A 19727-nucleotide genomic window follows, 5' to 3' on the forward strand; every position below is an offset into this window, starting at 1 on the left:
ATTCTGTTGTCCGTGAGGGCTCAGTGCAGAGACGCCGCTTCCTCTGGGATGCCCCCTGAACTCTGGGCTAGGTTGGCTGCCCCCTGGGCTTCCCCCTTCACAAGCCTGACCACTGGGCTGTCATCATCTGGTGGTCTGGCCCCCTCCCCAACACACTCTGGACCTTGAGCCCCACAGAGACAAGGCCAGGGCTGACTCAGTCACTAACGTATCACCACACCATCTGGAGTGCAGGAGGTGGCTCAGGCCTTGTGGGCTGCAGGCTGGCAGGGCTGTGTCCTCACTCTCCTGGCTCTGTCCTCTCTCTTTGTCTACAGAATGCCAGCTGATGAAGACTGAGAGGCCACGGCCCAACACCTTTGTCATACGCTGCCTGCAGTGGACCACTGTCATCGAGAGGACCTTCCACGTAGACTCTCCAGATGAGAGGCGAGTTGCAGCCTCTGTGTGGCCGCCCTTTGAGAGTAGCCAGGACAGAGTCCCCTGGGCCCCTGCCTAGGAGTTTCCTGTCTGAGCTCTGCTGAGAGCTGGAAAGAGCAGGGGTTCTTAGTCTACAGACTTTCTTCTGTGTTCTTAGACTGGAGGGTGCACTGGAATCATGGGGAGAGTTTAATGGTATGAAGCTTTGGGCCCACTTCAGGCCCTCCCATTGTCTGCAAATCTGTGGGGGGTCAGGGAGCTGCATTTTTAATGACTATAGCCACTGATTTTGAAGCGGATGGTTAAAACAATTGGTTTAGTCATTGGAAGAGATGATACAGATTTACCTGGTTCAAAAATCAAACAGTGTCAGGAGGTGTCTGTCACATACAGCCCCTTGCTGACCGTTCATCTGTGTCTTGGAGAGCTTCATGGGTGGACGAGCTCATTCAGATAGACTTTTGCACTCTGCTCCCCTGGCTGGTTCTTTTTACACAAAAGGTAGTATTGTACACAGACTTCTGAACTCTCCTTTTTACTTTCTTGGTCTTGGGGAATCTTTCTGCTTCAGCCTACAGAGAGCCACCTCCGCCGTGCTGGCTCTGGTTTTGTCTTCAGCAGCTGCGCATCTGTGTCCCCAGATTTACTTAGCAGTTCTTTACGAATGATGATTGGGGTTGTTTCTGGGCAGTGGCTCATTACAGGTGGGGCCACGGTGAAGTACCTGAATGCTTACCTCGTTGGACATACGTACAGGTGAATCTATAAGGGGAATTCTTAGACATGGGACTTCTGGGTCACAGGGAACATGCACTGGTGATTTTGAGAAGTGTTTCTCTTCGGTGATGTCTGAATGTCCTTGCAGCCTTGTGTTTTCAAACCTTTGGATTTTTACCAGTTTGATCGGTGAGAAGTGGCACCTGAAGGTAGTTTTCACTGGTCGTTTTGTCTTTATGGGGGAGTTCGAGCATCCTCCCCAACGTTCAAGGTCACATGAGTTTCCTGTTCCGAACTGTTTGTTCGTAACCTTTGCTTATTTTTCAGTTGAGTAGTTGGTCTTTTTCTTGAAAGCTCTTTCTGTATGAGGGAGCTTAGACCTTTGTAATGAGTAGCAAGTATCTTTTTCCCCACTTTGTCCCTTTGGACCTCACTTTGAGAAACACTCCTTTGGCTTGGCTGGGGGTGGGGATGAGGATTCAGCTGACGCTGTGGAGAATCCAGGAAAACAGTGCCACCCACGAGAACCTTCTGCCATGATAGAAATATTGAATACCTGTGGTATCTGAGAGGGGGGCCAGTAGCCACAGGTGCTTTGGAAATGTGAAATGTGGCTAGACTGTAAAATGGAATTTTTGTCTTTGTTTAATCAGCTTAAACGTAAGTAGCCATAAATAGCTGGTGGCTCCCCCCTCGGACAGTGCATATCCGGAGGACACACAAAATGATATTGTGTGTTTCCACAATCTGTACTGTAATTGTCATTGTGTGGCTTCCCAAAGTTAAATTATGCCTGCCCTGCATAGCAGAACTACCTACCATCTCAGGCCAGCTGAGGGGTTACTCCATTGAAAGCTGGGGACAGAAGAAACCATGGGCTGCCAGTAAAAACAAATGGAGACCAGTAGGTGCATAGGGCCTGGGTGTTGGCCGAGGTGACTCCAGAAAAAGGGACTAGCTTGTGTTCAGGCCCAGAGGTGAGACAGGATGTCATCTCAGGAACCACAGAGAGTTCTGTGTCAGTAAAGAATCATGGGCCAGGGGCCTTGGGAGAGGGCAAGGGGAGGCCTTGAAGCCGGTGAGTTCAGCCAGGTCGTGGACTCCAGAGGGAGATCCCTCCAGGGCTCCTCACTCATGAATCAGTTGGGGTTTGTCACAAGATCTCTCAGAGATTCAGGGAGCTGATAAACAGGAAACCCTTGATTCAGCAGTACGTGGCACACCATTCACAAGCCTGGAGAAGGAGCAGTGGGGAGTGGGTAAAGTGTTGTAGGCAAGAGCCCCACTCTGCTTTGCATTTTAGTGAGATTCTGGGCTCTTCAGCAAGGGAAAGAATCCTTTACCAGGACTGTAGGGGGTGGACAGTCTCCACCTTGCTCCTTTTCTTAGCATTTGCTCCTGCTGGAAAGAAATCTGCTGGAGCTGCTCTGAGGCCAGACCCCGCCCTCCCCCCATTCCTGACCTTAGCCCTGGGGGAGGTGAGAGCTAGCAAGAGGGAGGGTGCCCACTCCCACTGGCCTCACCGGCCTGCCCCACACAGGCCTGAGCCTGGGGAGAGGTGGGGCGCGGGGTAGGGGTGTTGTCTGGATGCCACAGTGGCCTGCTCCCCAGGGCTCCTGGTAGCCTCTCCTGCCTTCCCCTAAATTCTGTCCCACCCCAGCCACGTTGTTTGAGAGGCACGGGAACATGGCAAGAATACTATAGGAAACAAACACCCAGGTACCCTGCTCCTAGACTCACACATCCAGCATCTGCCGGGTTTGCCTTATCTGGCTTTGTTTTCTGCTGAATTGTGCACTTCGTCTTGACACTTTGCTCCTTATACGTCAGCAAGCATCTGCTAAGAATAAGGAGTTTCTCCTATAGAGTCATGATGCTGTTACCATACCTGAGGTGACTGTGCGTTGTAGGTATTTCCCAATCCCCTCTCCGTGGCCATGTCTACTAGGATTTCCCCGGTTGTCCTCAAAATGTTTTTCAAACTGGGATTCGTTCAAGGTACTTGTCTCTTTGGCCTATTTTTACCTCGTTGAGCCCTGTCTTTTCCCCTCACACAATGTGGTTTTTGTTTTTTGTTTTTTGTTTTTCACAAGCCGGGCTAGTTGTCTTGTAGAATGTCTCACACTCAGGATGTGATATCTTACTGCCTTTTGGCATTGTTTACTTTGTTCCTCTCTGCTTATATTTCTTGTAAACCAGAAATTAGGGCCTGAGCAGGGTTGGCAAACCATGGCCCCAGCCTCCTGTTTTTGCAAAGAAAGTTTTATTGGAACACGCTGTGCCCATTCATTTCTAGACTATCTATGGCTGCTTTTGCCACTGTGGCAGAGCTGAATACTTGTAACAGAGATCGTGTGGCCTACAAAGCCTAAAATATTTACTCCGTGGTGGTTTACAGGAGAAGTTCACAGACGTTTGGTCTTAGCTGGTATACTTAATAGTGCATCACATTGTTATGACCTTTTTTTTTTAACTTATTTATTTATGATAGTCAGATAGTCACACAGAGAGAGAGAGAGGCAGAGACACAGGCAGAGGGAGAAGCAGGCTCCATGCACTGGGAGCCCGATGTGGGATTCGATCCCAGGTCTCCAGGATCGTGCCCTGGGCCAAAGGCAGGTGCCAAACCGCTGCGCCACCCAGGGATCCCTGTTATGACCTTTTTAATGTAACTCTTACCATGTCATTTCTCTGCTTAGGATTCTGAGTGGCTTTACTTCCACTGGGGAGTAAACTCCAGAGTTTATGCCATATTCTTTTTTTTTTTTTTTTTTTTTTTTTTGAGAGAAAGGGAAAGAGCGCAGAGGCTTGGGAGGAGCAGAGGGAGGACAAGCTGACTCTGCTCTGATTCCATGACCCTGAGATCATGACCTGAGTCGAAATCAAGAGTCAGGGATCCCTGGGTGGCACAGCGGTTTGGCGCCTGCCTTTGGCCCAGGGCACGATCCTGGAGACCCGGGATCGAATCCCACATTGGGCTCCCGGTGCATGGAGCCTGCTTCTCCCTCTGCCTATGGCTCTTTCTCTCTCTGTGACTATCATAAAAAAAAAAAAAAAGAAATCAAGAGTCAGATGCTCAACTGATTGAGCCACCCAGGGACCCCCCTCCTTTTTTAAAGTAGGTTCCAGTGTCTAGTGTGGAGCCCAAAGGGGGCTCAGACTCAGGACCTGAGATCAAGACCTGAGCTGAGATCAAGAGTCGGCCACTTAACCAGACTTGAACCACCCAGGCGCCCTAGTTTATGTCGTATTCTACAGAGTGCTACATGATCTGGTCTCTTCTACAGAATCATTTTTTTCCCTTTAAAAAAAAAAGATTTTTAGTTATTCATTTGAGACAGAGATAGAGCACGCACACATGAGCAGGGGCAGAGGGAGAAGCAGACTCCTTGCTGAGCAGGGAGCCTGACAACACAGGGCTTGATCCCAGGACCCTGGGATCATGTACCTGAGTCCAAGGCAGACGCTTAGCCAGTTGAACCACCCAGGCGCCCCCAGAATCATTTTCTATTGCTAGTTGCCTCACTTTAGTCACATTGATCTCTCTGCAATTCCTTAAACATGCTAGACACACTTTCTGCCTCAGGCTGCAGAATAGGACCAGCGCTGTGCCACCCTCACTAGAGCTCAGGGCCTTGGCCATGGTGGGGAACAGAGGAGGAAGCGGCTGGCCCAGGCTGCCCCCATGGAATTGCATGTACTGGTGCCTTTTCTCTTCTCCATCCCCTCTGCCACCTGGCACCCTTGGCCTGGAGGACTGCCATAGACTCCTGATGCTTCCTCTCCCTACCCACAATCCACATCCCACTGTAGCTGCAGACTTGAAACAGAAATTAGATCCCGTCATCCCCCGCACAAACCCTTTAGCGGCTTCCCAGGCCATGAAGGATGAAGACATCCGTCCCTAACACAATGCTGTGTGGAGCCCAGTCCATTCTGGGCTGGTCCTCTCTCCTGCCCTTGTCTCCTCAGTTCCTCTCTCTGTCACCCCAGCAAGGCTGGCACCTACCAGGCCTTCTGCGCACACCCCAGGCTTCCCGGCTTCACCCTCAGCACCAGAATGCAGGCCTGGCACACTGAAAGTGCTCAGGAAGTATTCACTAGCCGGCTAGGTGAGTTCTCACTCCAGCCCTTTGAGGTGTTTGCTCCATGCCAGGCACTGCCCTAAGCACTTTTTGTCTCCTGCTCATTTTGTCCTTACACACACAACCCCCTGGTCCCAGCCCTACATGTCAGCCAACTGAGGCACGGGAAAGTCAGATGGCCCGGCATTGCCACCAGGAAGGGAAGACCCAGGGCTCATGCCAGGCCATTGGCTCCAGAGTCTGCTTTTCAGCCAATGTGTCATGCCCTGATGCATGGGAGGCAGATGAGAAGTGATGTCTTACAGGGCCCCACAGCAGTTTGCCGTGGACTTGAGCTCCGGGCCCAGAGGCCTCCTCCTGAGCAGGTCTGCATTCCGCTTAGTGCTGCTGGGGGAGCAGGGCTCCCCCCGATGTGCTTCCCATGGCCCCAGAGCCCACATGAAGGATGAGAAGCTACCCGAAAGTACTCAGTTGACAGAAGTGCTTCGAGGGCGGTAGGGACACGTGGGTTTGTGACCTGCAGCTTCTGCTGACAGGCTGTGTAATTGGTCAGTTGCTTGTGTCTCCGTGCCTCCAGTCGCCCCGTTTATAGAATGAGGTGAGTAGCAGTACCTACTTGGGAGGGTTGTGGGCCAACTCAGGTTTATGGCACATAAAGCACCTGTGTAGCTTCTGGCCACAGTGTGCTCCAAGAGCCACAGCATTTCTATTGCTGTCTGGTGAGGGAGGCCCCTCTCACAACAGTGGCCAAGGTCAGAACTCCCAGTGGGTGGCTTTCCTTCACTCCCGCCCCAGCTCCATGGCATCAGTGTCCCTTATTCCCTGAGTCTTCTGTGAGAGGGCCCTGCTTAATCTCCCGGGCCTCATCTGGGAAGGAAGCTAATTCTCATCAGGGAGTGGCGGCATGGTGCCAGGAGTACAAGGGCCAGGGTGTGAGTCTCAGCTTTGCCACCTTCTGTTTGCATGACCCCCACAAGTGACTCCATCTCTATGTGCCTTGATTTCCACATCAGAAATGTCCCCCTCTCTCTAGTGTTCTCTGTGAGTATGGAAGAAGCTTTTTTTTTTTTTTTTTTTCCCATCATGTCTCTGGGGGAAGGGGATTGGTTCCCCTGGGAGCTCTCCTTTGACGGGTGGAAGGCACAGCAGCCCCAGCTCTGGGGTGGGAGCTCCCCTCTGCCCCAGACACACCATGTTGCAAACCCTTAAGGAGTATCCTGGACAGAGGCCCTTGCTTTTTCTCTGGAATTCTGTGCTGCAACTTTGCAATCTTGGTCCAGTTGGAACAGGATTGGGGGCTTGTCTGGCAGCAGGAGAGCCCCAGTTACCCCTGCACAACCTCCTCCATGTCTGTGGGTTCCTTGGCTTCCTGTGGGCCTGGGCATCATGAACCAGGGTGGATGGGTTGGGTCCAGACCTCACCCAGCATCTTGAACACCTTCCTTGAACACTTCCTGTGTGCTGTGCTCTATACATAGTGGCTCACCTGCACCTCAGTGTCCCTAGTCTATTGAGGAGGGGTCATCTGGCCCTGGTGGCAGAGTTGCTGTTTGAGCCCATGCATCTCATCACCAGCTCTGCGGCCCAGAGAGGCCCCTTGGTTCTGCTTCCAGTGTTTCCATGGTGTGGATGAACCATCATTTGTTTATCCAGGCTTCTGTTGATGGACTGTGTTCTCCTCCCTTATAAACAGATGATGGCACACTTTGCATCTTAGCCTTCAACTTGCTTTTTTTCGTGTGACGATCTCTTAAGATCTCTATATGTGAGATATATACATATTTTATTCTTTCTAATGTCTTTTAGGAGATGGGTAATTTATTTTTTTTCTATTCTTTTCAGGCTCCATGTCTAGCATGGAGTCCAGCGTGGGGCTTGAACTCACAACCTGAGATCAAGACCTAGGCTGAAGAGTCAGATGCTTTAACCAACTGAGCCCCCGACCCCCCAAGGTGCCCCAGTGATTTGTTTTCTTTTCAATCCATGGTTATACCTGAAGTCAGCATTTAAAATTTTCTTTTTTTTTTTCAAGCATTTAAAATTTTTAAGAGAGGGCAGCCCAGGTGGCTCAGCGGTTTAGCGCTGCCTTCAGCCCAGGGCGTGATCCTGGAGACCTAGGATCGAGTCCCACGTCCGGCTCCATGCAGGAGTTCCCTCTGCCTATGTCTCTGCCTCTCTCTCTCTCTCCTCTGTGTCTCTCATGAATAAATAAATAAATCTTTAAATAAAAATTTCTAAGAGGACGATTATGATCTGATAAAGTGTACCATGGGATGTGCCACCCCTTTCCCATTTTCTGAAAAATAGAAATATGAATTCAGGGTTAGGGATTTATACTGTAATTTGTCCCAAAGAGGTCATGGGTTAAAACAAGTTGAGAAATGGCAGCCTGAGGTGTTGGCTCAGAGAGGGAAGAGGCCACTGTTGTTCTGCCTGCATGTGTGCTGGGCCTTGGTATAATCTGTGTGGGTGCTCATTGGGTCTCCATGTGTACCCGTCCTGGGTATGATCCGTCTGGGTGTGCACTGAGCCTCTGTGTGCACTGAGTCTGGGGCCTCTTGAACTTTGGCCGCCTTGCTCACTGATTCCCCGGATACCTGCAGAGTGCCTGCTCAGGTGCTGCCTTGTACCACATACCAGTAGATGAAATCCCTGCCCTCGTGGGCCTGACATACGTGTTCTGGGGCCCCCAGATCCAGCCCAGGAATGGCCAGTGTGCTGGCACTTGATGTTGGTGCTGGCAGTATTCACACATCTGTCTTATGAAGCACCATCTCCTGTGAGCAAGGTCACTTTGAGACTTGGATCTTCTGGGTGTGAACCGGGGCCTCCGGTGGTGACTGCTTGGTTCAGCAAGCCCAGGAACTAAGCAAGAATGGCCCTGCCCTTCGATTCTGAAAGATCACAGGCCCTCTGTGATTTCCAGCTGCCAGGCTCACAGGACCCACTGTGTTTTTCTTGACTTTTATTTTTTAAACCTGTGCTTCAGTTTCCCCATCTGTAATGCAAAAGGAGAGGGGAGTGCTCTGGGAGTGTTGGCGATTGGGGGACAGCAGAATGAGACTCCTCCTTGCCCCTGACTCCCAGTTCCCCTCCCTGGAGGCAGCCAGGCCCTGTGTCAAGCACATCCTTCCAGAGACGTCCATGCTAGTGTGTACACATGTGCCTGTGCACATATTCCTTTTGTTTCTAAGTCCTATAGTGTGACACTCAGCACTGTTCTACACCTTCTTTTTGTCCCTTAAGATGTCCGAGGTCATCTCAAGTCCGTATATAGATCTCCCTCCTTTTTCTGAGCTGCAGGGCGCCCCTTGCATAGATGTTTCACACACATTCCCTGAACTTCCCAGCACCTGGGAAGCTCAGTCCTGTGGCCACCCTTTGGTAAACCCAGTCAAGATAGACCACCAACCATAAGATGCACCCAGATTCCAGCAGTTATCACAACATGGGAAGATGTGTGCCGTGGGGCTGCTGGACTGTCTGCAGTAGCTCTAGTGCTCTTGGGACATGATGGCGTGGAGGCTTAGCACAGCCCAGCAGGGTGGCCCCGGCTCCCAGGCCACTTGCTCTCTGAATGACCTTGGCCAGGGGCCTCAGTGGCTCAGGAGTGCAGGCAGTTTCCCCTGCTGCCTGGGGCTGGAGCTGATTCTGGAAGATGTGTGGCTGACTGGCCAGTCTCCCTGAGGCTTATCTGTGATTTGGGAAGTTACCTGCTTGTGCTCTTTGAATTTTTTCCTTCTCAGTGTGCTTTTTATCTTTCTCGCTGTTCACGTGGTGGCTGTTTTATAGACACAGAATCCGTGGAGGGTTCAACATATACTGGGTTGAGCCACCTAAAATTGTGTAGTGAGTCAGACATGGGAGGGGAATGGAAAATTGAGTATCATTCAGCCTCCTCCTTTCTTTTTTGTGGCCTCTGGTTGTTTTCACTTATTTCTCCTAGATCTATCTTCCCTTTCTAGAGACAGAATGGTTTGCAAGTATCCAAAGAAAGTTATTTCCGAGCAAGTTCTACATCGTGAGTGACAGAAATAGTTTATTCTTAAACCAGGCTCCTTTTGGCTGCTTCCTTGTCTGCCACCTTCTGTTTTCTGTCCCTGTCCCACTAGGAACCCCTGTCCCAGAGCCCTCCTGGCAGACAGCCTCCTCCCTGCAGTGATCTTGCCATGTGAGATCTTCAGCTTCTTTTGGCTAATGAATTCTTTCTTCCTTTTACTCTTGGTTTGTTTTTACAAAACATTGTGCTTGTCATTTGTTTGGGAGGAACCCCGAGGAGCACTGTGTTTCCCTTATTCCAGAGTCGGGTGGTGGCTCGTTTTCAAGGGGCTGTGAGGGAAGATGGTCTCCCTGCTTGGGTCATTTGATTACTGCTCACTTCAGGTGGCTCTCAGGCCAGGCCCCTCCTAGGACATAGATAATAGTCTTATTCTGCGCTGGCCCTCTTTTATGCACTGCAGCCAGAGGATCTGTAAAATTTCAGTCCTGTCCCATCAGCTCACCCTAACCTCAGACAGATCTCTTCAGAATGCTCAAGGGCGTTTGGTCATTTGCTCCCCTTGGAGGGGATGGGGCTCTATCCTTCTTGCCCAGGCTCCCTGGGAATCACGGCTCTTCTGATGTGTCCCTCACAGGGAGGAGTGGATGCGGGCTATTCAGATGGTCGCCAACAGCCTCAAGCAGCGGGGCCCGGGTGAGGACCCCATGGACTATAAGTGTGGCTCTCCCAGTGACCCTTCTGCGGCTGAGGAGATGGAAGTGGCAGTTAGCAAGGCTCGGGCCAAGGTGGTAAGTGCTGGGGGGCGGGGGAGGGCAGGCCGCCAGTCTGTGAGCACCCCTCTCCTCACCAACACTGGTTTTGCCACCCTTGGTTTCCATACAGAGGGTGCAAGGGTGCAAGGGTGCAGCAGGGACACTTCATGACCGCCCCATAGGCTGGGTGATGTCTGGGGGTGCTGGCGTACCACAGGGCTGTTCTTTGTCCCTGTGAGGGGAGCCACATCCACAGAGATTGTGAAGACCTGTCTAACCCCATATCTCTGCCTCCCGGGGTCCCCTGCCTGGGAGAGCCTTGGTCTGAAGGCCACTTCAGAGCAAACAGTTGCTGCCCAGAGCCTCATTCCTGAGCATTTTGGCAACAGTGTCCTTCAATTCTTCCTTTCTCTTTGTTAAAATGTCCTCCCATGGGCCACATGCCAAGCACTGACTGCTCCACTCTCTCCCCCTCCTGGGCAGACCATGAATGACTTCGACTATCTCAAACTTCTGGGCAAGGGCACCTTTGGCAAAGTGATTCTGGTGCGGGAAAAGGCCAGTGGCCGCTACTACGCCATGAAGATCCTGCGGAAGGAAGTTATCATTGCCAAGGTGGGAGCCCTGGGGAGGGGGGGCGCTGGCTGGCCTCTGTGGTGGGGACCAAGCTCCTCTGTGCCTTCGGGGAGCCTGAGGCCACCCACCCCACCCTCTGGGTGCCCGGGGGCCTAAGATGGAGAGTCTGACTGGGCCTCACCCAGCAGGCGCTATCAGGGCCTGATAGCAGATCTCTTGTGGCCGAATGGGCCAGTGGGGAGGCCTTAAGGGTAGGAGGCTGGGCCAGAATGGAATTCTGTTCCTTTTTTTTCCCCTTTAAAGTTTTTAAAATGGAAAATTCCTGACATACACAAAGCGTCTAAAAGAAAAATAAATACAGTGGGCTCCCATGTAGCCAACAGCCAATGTCTACAATTGTCAACATTTGATCCGTCTTGTTTCATTAGCTCTGTCCTCCCCTTTGTTTGTTCTGGAGTATTTTAAGGCATGTTCTAGACATCGTATCATTTTACTTAGGTATGTATCTTTAACAGATGGAAATTTTAAGGATTATAATGGAACTATGATCTCATCAAGGAAAACTAATAGCCCCCTATGTGATTGGTCCAAGGCAGGCTTCTTCAGCCTCAGCATTATCGGCCTCGGGGGCCTGATCATTCTTTGCAATGGGGCTGTCCAGTGCCCTGGCCTTCACCCCTAAAGCCACTAGCACCAAATTATGACCATCGAAAATGTCTTCAGGGGTGCCTGGGTGGCTCAGTCAGTTAAGCATCTGCCTTCAGCTCAAGTCATGATCCCAGGATCCTGGGATCAAGTCTCCATCAGGCTCCTTACTCAGCAGGGAGTCTGCTTCTCCCTCTCCCTCTGCTGCTCTGCCTGCTAGTGCTTGCTCATGCTCTCTCTCTCTCTCTTTCTCTGTCAAATAAAATCGTTAAAAAAAATGTCTTAAGACATGATCAGTGTCTCCTGGGGATGGACACCCCAGGAAGAGCCAGTGTCTTCGTACTGCAGGCAGTTCAGGACTTTTTAGCAGCTCTCTGGGGGCTTGCTTTGTGCACAGATATCAGACTTGAGCCCATGTTAGAGTGGTGTACAGGGCCTGTGAAGCCCGTGCTGGGCCCACCCCCAAGTTTCTGTTTTGGTGGATCTGGGAGGGGCCTGAGAATGTGCATTTCTCCCAAATTCCCAGGCAGCATGATGCTGCCAGTATAGGGACCACACGCTGGGAATCACTGGTCTCAGCTGGAGTCCTGATCAGATCCACTTCCTTTTTTCAGCAGTAACACTTAATAGGTGGTGATTCCCACTGCCTGTGATGTCACCTCAAGGGTTTTACAGTGTCTGCTTGTCTCTCCATAGGGATGCAAAAATTGGCCAGTGGGCTTAACAGGTGATATAGTTCAATCCCTGTGTCATAAAGTCCCCATTGACTTCACCACATGGCTTTGAGAGTGAGCCACTGATTGGCCTTGTCTAGGGCCATTCTTGCTTTTTTTCTTCAAGATTTATTTATTTGAGAGAGAAAGTATGAGTGAGAGGAGAGGCAGAGGGAGAGAATCTTCAAGTAGATCCCTGTTGAGCAGGGAGCCCTACGAGGGGCTGGATCTCACAACCCATGAAACCATGATCTGAGCTAAAACCCAGAGTCAGATGCTTAACTCACTGAGCACCCCCTGGCACCCCAGGGCCATTATTTCAGTCTGGCTTGCAGATGGCACTGTTGCCCTCCTGCCATTCTCCGTGTAGCGGCTAGGAATGGAAGTGCATTTCACCGAAGCATTGCCCCCCATCCCTCAGGTGGGGGCAGGGTGGGGGTGGCATTGCCCTCCAGCCCCTTACGCAGCCTCTGTTTGCAGGATGAAGTCGCCCACACGGTCACCGAGAGCCGCGTCCTCCAGAACACCAGGCACCCATTCCTCACCGTGAGTGGTTCTTCCCTCTCAGGCAGGGCCTGGCCTTCCCTGTATGCCATGCAGGACCTGCTTTAGTCGGAGCTCAGGAAAAGAGCCCAACCCTGCCACCCTGAAGCATGGACTTAGTGTCGGCCAAGTGGCCAGGGCCAGGTGGTATTGGGCTCCCTAGATGGCTTGAACCAAATCCTAGGGGTGGCAGCTTCTTCATAGACGGTGGCTTCATGGCAGTGCTTCAGCTGACTGATGGTACCACATTACGGGATGCCTCCAGAACAACATGACTACTCTTTATCAGTTAGAGGCCTTTAGGCCAGCTGGTCAAAGCGGGAACATTATTTTTTTTGTCTGTTTTTAAATGTGACCCTGGAAGATGTATTCTTATGCTGCCTGTCAGGTTAGTCTGAGGAGGCACCTCTTTGGGCTCCAGTCTCCATCAAGGCCAGCAGCCATCAGTTAAGTGGACCAGGTGGAGGATGGCTTTGGGATGGGTTGTTTCCTTAGCTCAGCTGCTAACCAGGTGTCGTATTAAGCCCTGGCACTTGTTCAGTTGAAATTATGTGAGGTATTTTGATGTAGAAGACAGAGAATAGTAGATTTGTTATGAGCAAAGGGGTCACTCAGGGGTTCCCTAAGGAACTTTCTGTAGGGCTCCTTAGAGCATAGTTTGAGAACTGCTATTTATTGGCAGATCACTTGTCCATCCTGTCTTTAGGGTTGGCTCCCAAGCCACTGCCAGTTCCTGTCCAGGAAATGTGTGTGCACGCACATGTGTGGGTACGTGCATGCAACACACCTGGCTGTGGAGCAGAGCGGTAAAACAGCTCTGGTTGCTCAGAACCAAATGTCTCCCTGGCCATGCCTCGCAGAAGCTTTAGTTGAAGGCTGAAGACAGCATCCTTCAGCCCAGTACCCCCTTCCCTGTTCTCAGGGCCACAGGCTCACTCATGTACCCCAAAAGGCAAAGCTGAAGTTTGAGCCCCCGCTGCCAGGGTGGCGGGGGGTACCTGCAGAATCAGCAGAGCGCCTGCCTTCTTCCCAACTCCCACCCTGGCCACCTTCCTGTCCCACAGGCCCTGAAGTACGCCTTCCAGACCCATGACCGCTTGTGCTTCGTGATGGAGTATGCCAATGGTGGTGAGGTGGGTGGCAGCCCCCCAGCCAGGGCTCCTACGTCTCCTTCCCAGGTGTTGGGGGTGGAGGGGAACTGTGGGTGAGATGGAGGGGGTGGAGGAGGCCTTGCTGGGTATCACTTTGTCTCCCCCTCCCTCCCTTGAGGCAGGCATCAGAACCTTCATTTTACAGGCAAGGAAACTGAGGCCCAGAGAGGTTAAGTGACTTGCCCAGGTTCACCCAGCTAGTGAGTCGGGGGCTGCAGGATGCATACCCAGGCCCCGAGGTGTGGAGAGGACTGTGGGTGGGTGACCAGCAGGCTACGGAGGGTGCCCTGAAAGGCTGCAAGGAAAATGGGGTGCGGGAGCACAGGCCGGTCAGTGCTCTGCTTTCCCCATGCTCTCCTGCTGGGAGTCCGTCACTTGTCAATGGGCCGCTGCTCTGGCTCAGACTCACCTGCTCCTCATCCCTCACACTCTTCTCTCTGCACACAGGCATCACCCTCTGGCTCCTTGTTGGCTTCATCTATCCCATCTGTCTCACGGCTTGTTGTCACTTGCTCCTGACCTGCGTTCCTGTGCGTTCTCACTGTCACTCCCTCGTTCCTGTTTCCTCATACCATCCTGCTGTCCCCGCTTACTCTCCCCTTGGCACCTCCTGACTCCTTCTCTCTTCCTGCCTCACTCTGTGTTTTCCTCACGAGAGTTCTTCCCTGCTTGCCGTCTCTCACTTGGTTCTTCTCGCTGTCACTTGGAGGTTCATGGAGTAGGTGTCATCGCGTCACTGGGCTGGGTGTTGGGGGCCGGTGGGCAGGGTCCTGTTTTTCACTCCTCTGGGCTAAGTTCTGACCTCCTGCCCCGTCCCTCCTCTGGCAGCTGTTTTTCCACCTGTCCCGGGAGCGTGTCTTCACGGAGGAGCGGGCTCGCTTTTATGGCGCAGAGATCGTCTCTGCCCTCGAGTATTTGCATTCGAGGGACGTGGTATACCGTGACATCAAGGTGAGTGTGTGGCTGCCTCCTGGCCCGTGGCACTTGTAGGTCTCGCACCAGGGAAGCCAAACAGAGGCCCTCGACCCAGACGTCCCCCTCCAGGGAGCGTCTACCTCAGGGGTGTTCCCTAGTCCACCTTGCTGTGGGACACCCACCCTCCTGCCTAGGCCCTAGGGGGCGGTTCCACGGTGAGCGGCCCTGCGGGCCTTTCGGAGCCTCTAGCGAACACATACCTCTGTGTAGGGAGCTGGGAGGGGTGGGGGGGCGTCATAGGAGTCCAAGCACATGGGAGATCGTTCGGCAGAAGCCACCAAAGCTGACTGCATACCCTGTGAGCCAGCCATTCTGCCCGCAGTTTCTGCATGACAGGAACAGGTACCTGCGTCCACCTCAGAGGGGGAAGTGACCCGGTGTTGCTGTTGGGGAAGGGCTGGAATGCGCTGCGGCCACACGGCAGCCTCTGTGCAGATGCCCCTCTCAGGCTCACGTTGAGGGGAAGCCAGGACGGACCATATGAGTCTGTGTTGTTTGTTGAGGGGTTTGTCGGGGGCATACTTAGGTGGGGAAGCTGTAAAGAACAGCAAAGGAGTAAAGTGTTTTCTCAGTGGTGGGGATGGTTGGTAACTGGGAAGGGGCACAGGGGTCTGGTAATGGGCCCTTGAGCTAGCGGAGCTTACACAGAGGCCCACCAGATTGCCCATTTGGGTAGTTTGTTTATTTATTTTTTAAAAAGATTTTATTTATTCATGAGAGACACAGAAAGAAAGGCAGACACACAGGCAGAGGGAGAAGCAGGCTCCACGCAGGGAGCCCGACGTTAGACTTGATCCCAGGTCTCCAGGATCACGCCCTGGGCTGAAGGCGGCGCTAAACCGCTGAGCCACCCAGGCTGCCCCATGGGTTAAGTTTAGTTCAAGTGGAAGAAGGAGGGCACCTCGCTGGCTCAGTGGGCAGAGCATGCGACTGCTGATCTGGGGGTCCTGAGTTTAAGCCCCAAGTTGGCCATAGAGCTTACTTTAAAAAAAAAAAAAAGTGGAGGAAGAGAGCTAGTGTTGCTCACACGCCAGTTGGGGAAGCTGCAGCCCACATTTGGAGGAGCAGGCTGGCAGGGCCTGTCTCCCATCTCTCCCTGTCCTGGCTTTTTTCCAGCTGCTCTAGGGGCTGGCCTCCCTCAGCCTCAAGGGCTTAACCTTGTGCTGGGGGTATGCCCAGTGCCCGGCCTGGAGCCCCTGGTGTGACAGCTACCACAGCAGCCTGTCGCCCTCCCGGGGAGTGACTATGGTGTGTGGGATTCGAGGGCAGGAAGCCTTGGAAGGACGCGGCCCTGATAGGGTGACTTTTCCCACAGCTGGAAAACCTCATGCTGGACAAAGATGGCCATATCAAGATCACTGACTTCGGCCTGTGCAAAGAGGGCATCAGTGATGGGGCCACCATGAAAACCTTCTGTGGGACGCCTGAGTACCTGGCACCCGAGGTGCCTGAGGCTGGAGCTCCCCAGGGCGTGTGAGGCCAAGGGAGGAGGGGCCCTCGGACCTGTGTTTCCCCAGCCCAGACCCTGTGAGGAGCGGTTCCCATTCCTCAGATGGCCCTCCGCTGCCAGAGGCAGCACCCCATCCCTTCCTGGGTCCCCCACAGCCCCAGGGCGGTGGGGGGCGACCCCTCATTGCCCCTCCCTGCTCAGGTGCTGGAAGACAACGACTACGGCCGCGCGGTGGACTGGTGGGGGCTGGGCGTGGTCATGTACGAGATGATGTGCGGCCGCCTGCCCTTCTACAACCAGGACCACGAGCGCCTCTTCGAGCTCATCCTCATGGAGGAGATCCGCTTCCCGCGCACACTCAGCCCCGAGGCCAAGTCCCTGCTTGCCGGGCTGCTTAAGAAGGACCCCAAGCAGAGGTGAGGGCTGGGGTCTGTCCTGCCCAGCCCGGTGCCACCTGCTGCCATTGCCCCCGCAGCCAGTGGTCCATGCAGCCTGCACCTAGGGAGTCCTCTCTTGGGGCCAGACGTGCCCTTAGCACTCTGCCCGCACTGCCCGGTTGTTTGGGGACACAGCAGGCAGCCCACCCTCCTGGCTTCTGTTCTGGACTCAGAGTCTGGTCCTGTGAGCCCCCTTCCCTGTGCCGCGGTTTTCTCCTCTGCGAAGTGCTCTGTGGCCAGGACAGAATCATTAAAGGCTGTTCAGGGCCAGCACTGAAAGCCTCTCTCCCAGAGCCTGCTGGCCCGGGCGGCGGGTGCTCATGGCCATCTCTGCCCAGGCTCGGCGGGGGGCCCAGCGACGCCAGGGAGGTCATGGAGCACAGGTTCTTCCTCAGCGTCAGCTGGCAGGACGTGGTACAGAAGAAGGTGAGCGCCACCTCCGGCCCGTTCCTGCAGGAGCCCGCTGTGCCAGGGTGACCTTGACTGAGGCCTCCTGGCCCCAGGGTCCTGAGTCTGGGCTCCTTTCTTCCACAGCTTCTGCCACCCTTCAAGCCTCAGGTCACCTCTGAGGTTGACACCAGGTACTTTGACGACGAGTTCACTGCCCAGTCCATCACAATCACGCCCCCGGACCGCTGTGAGTGTCTGGCCCTCCCCGGGTGGACTGGCTGGGGGTTGGAGGGCTAGGGTCTGCCCCTGACCCGGTTCTGGGGAGGAAGCTCACAGACCCTCCCTCCTTTCCTGTGTCTGGGCAGCTTGCCTGCAGTTTGTTGGTGTGTGTATCTTTGGACCCAGTGAGGGTCACCAGGAGCCATTGGCCACAGCTCATTCTAGAGCTCTGGGGTCAGAAGTCTGGTCAGGAGGCACATTCATAGTTGTCTTTCCAAATTGCCCAGGTCTTTGGGGCTGGGTTGGGTCATTGATTTTGCACCTGTCTGAGCTCTTGCTCTCACTCACTCATTGCTGGGCTGTGCTGGGGACATAGCGGTGACTGACATAGTCCTGCCTTGCAGGAGCGTCAGTTCAGGTGTGGTGACAGTCCAGGTACTCGGGTCTAGGGTCTGGGAGCCCAGGAACTGGGGAGACGCAGAGGAAATTGCCTGTCCTGGCCTGTGAGTCAGGACGGATGGCTTCTTGGAGGAGGAGACTTAGCAGCTGAGCTGTGTTCCCAGCGGAAGGAATGGCTCACAGGGATGGGAGCTCTGGACTGGAGTGTTGCAGACACTGGAGTAGATGGGGGGGGGGGGGGGGCACGAGGCTGAGCAAGAGCATCTTGAGGGCCACTGAGCGGAGCAGGGACCTGCTGTCAGGGGAGCCCTGTAAAGGTTCTCTGCAGGAGGGGGGCAGAGTTGCATCTGGTCTTCAGAGTCCCTGTGGCTGAGGAGGGAGGCTGGATTGGTGGGGGCAGCGGTGGCAGCCAGGCAGGGGACAGAGAGAGGCCTGGGCTAGAGAGAGTGGCCCCAGACGGGGAGAGCAGAGTTGGGGAGCAAGCAGCCCATGGGCCCGGGCTCTGGTGGGCGGGGGGTGGGGGGGCTCTGTCCGGGGAGAGCCCCTGGGTCTTCCCTGCCCCGTTCTCCTGGACTGGACCGCTGCATGTGGGGTGTGTACTGTGTGTACTGCCTGTGGTCCTTCCTGACGCCCTCGGGGTGTTGCGCCCTCGACAGGCCCATTCTCCACAATCCACCTGCACCCCCCTCCCCACAGATGACAGCCTGGGCTCCCTCGAACTGGACCAGCGGACCCACTTCCCCCAGTTCTCCTACTCGGCCAGCATCCGCGAGTGAGCAGTGCCGCCCACCGCCACTGATGCCGTCGCCGCAGAAAACACGCACGGCTGCCATCACCGCCCCGGGGGCTTTTCTCTGTGTTTTTAAACTTTTATTTTGCCTTTTTTGTTTGCATCCCTATCCCTCACCTGCTCACCCCCATTTCCAGTTTTTTCTTCAGCCCTCTGCCAAACTCACCCCAGCGGTCCCAGCGGCCCTGCCTCCAGGATCCTGTCCTGTCCTCACCTTTGTGCCCAGACCAGGATTTAGGAGACTCTCTACCGCCCACCCCAGGACCAGGCCTTTGGGCGGTTGGAGAGATTCCGGTTTTTAATCAACATGAGCCCCAGCGAGGGGCAAAGCGTGGAGCTGTGGGTCCTGCCTGAGTTCCTGGCCAGGCACCTGCCAGCAGCCTCCCTCTGTGCTGCTGCCTCTGTCAGAGGCTGCCTCCTCGTGGGACACGATGCCCAGCAGACAGTGCCCTGGTGCTGCCTTCCATGCCCTGCATCAGGCTCAGAGTGGCCTGGCTTGGGCAGTCCAGGCCCTACTCCCACAGGGGTGGAAAAGCAATAATGTCCAGGGACAGGCGGAGGCGGAGGCCTTTGGAAGCTGCGGGGTTGGGGGTTCAGGGATCCCTGGTGTAGATGGGGCCTGGTCTACCCTGTGGGGAATGAGGAGGGGCCCGGGGGATGGGCACTGCCTCCTTAGCCTGCCTTCCCCAGCCTCCCAAGCTGCTCTCCTGACCCTGTGGATGAGGCAGGAGGAATATTTGGGGACTAGCCTCCCTGCCACCCAGTCCTGTGCCTTACCAGGGCTTCCTTCAGCTGGCCTTAACTCCTGCTGGATCCCGGGCCTGGCCCCAGCCCTTTCCAAGGATGGGGGCTGGGATTACCCCCTTCTTTCCGCCTGGGGCGGAGGGGTGCCAGTTCCAGCTGTTACACATCTCGCACCGAGACAGTATTGGGCCCCATGGACTGGGGTCGAAGAGGGGGTATGGGTGGGGGTCTCTGGTACGTACTGGGGGGCAGCCTCTGAGAAGGGGAGGCTCCGTGGCCCCTCCCTACCTCCCCCTCTCTGGGCCCCACGTTCTGCAGCCTTAAGGTGAACATGTGTCCATGCTGTGGGCACACGTGTGCGTGCCTCAGACTCTGTGTGTCTGTGGATGTGCCTGTGCATCTGGGGCGTGGATGCACACGGGTGTGTGTGTGTGCATGTGTGTTGGGTGTGTGTGTGTGTGAGGGTAAGTGTGTCCCGGCCTTGAGTGTGCGGTGTGTGTGGACTTGGGCCCTGTCTCTGGCCCAAGCGTTGCATCCCGTCGGGGAGGGGTGCTGGCCTAGTGGGGGATCCACACCTGGGGCCCATTTGCTGTCCAGCCTCCCTCCCCCTCTCTTTCCCCCCTCCTCCCTCCCCCCAACATCTCTGGGTGTGTGGACCTTAGTTGTGGCTTTGATCTGCCGGCCCCACCTCCTGTACTAGGTAGTTCAGAGAGAGACATCC

At 54.5% G+C, this 19727-nt stretch overlaps 1 protein-coding gene across 1 annotated transcript; it reads left to right on the plus strand.

Moving 5' to 3' along the window:
* The first annotated feature begins 328 nt into the window (after positions 1-328).
* AKT2 (AKT serine/threonine kinase 2) lies at positions 329-18248 on the plus strand. The gene is given in 11 exon segments (NM_001012340.1): positions 329-429; positions 9857-10010; positions 10458-10589; positions 12389-12454; positions 13516-13584; positions 14431-14553; positions 15893-16021; positions 16229-16443; positions 16803-16890; positions 16999-17101; positions 18169-18248. Coding segments are annotated over 11 exon segments (1260 nt in total).
* Positions 18249-19727: the final 1479 nt, after the last annotated feature.

Source organism: Canis lupus, chromosome 1 (assembly GCF_011100685.1).
Source record: "Canis lupus familiaris isolate Mischka breed German Shepherd chromosome 1, alternate assembly UU_Cfam_GSD_1.0, whole genome shotgun sequence".
Lineage (NCBI taxonomy): Eukaryota > Metazoa > Chordata > Mammalia > Carnivora > Canidae > Canis > Canis lupus.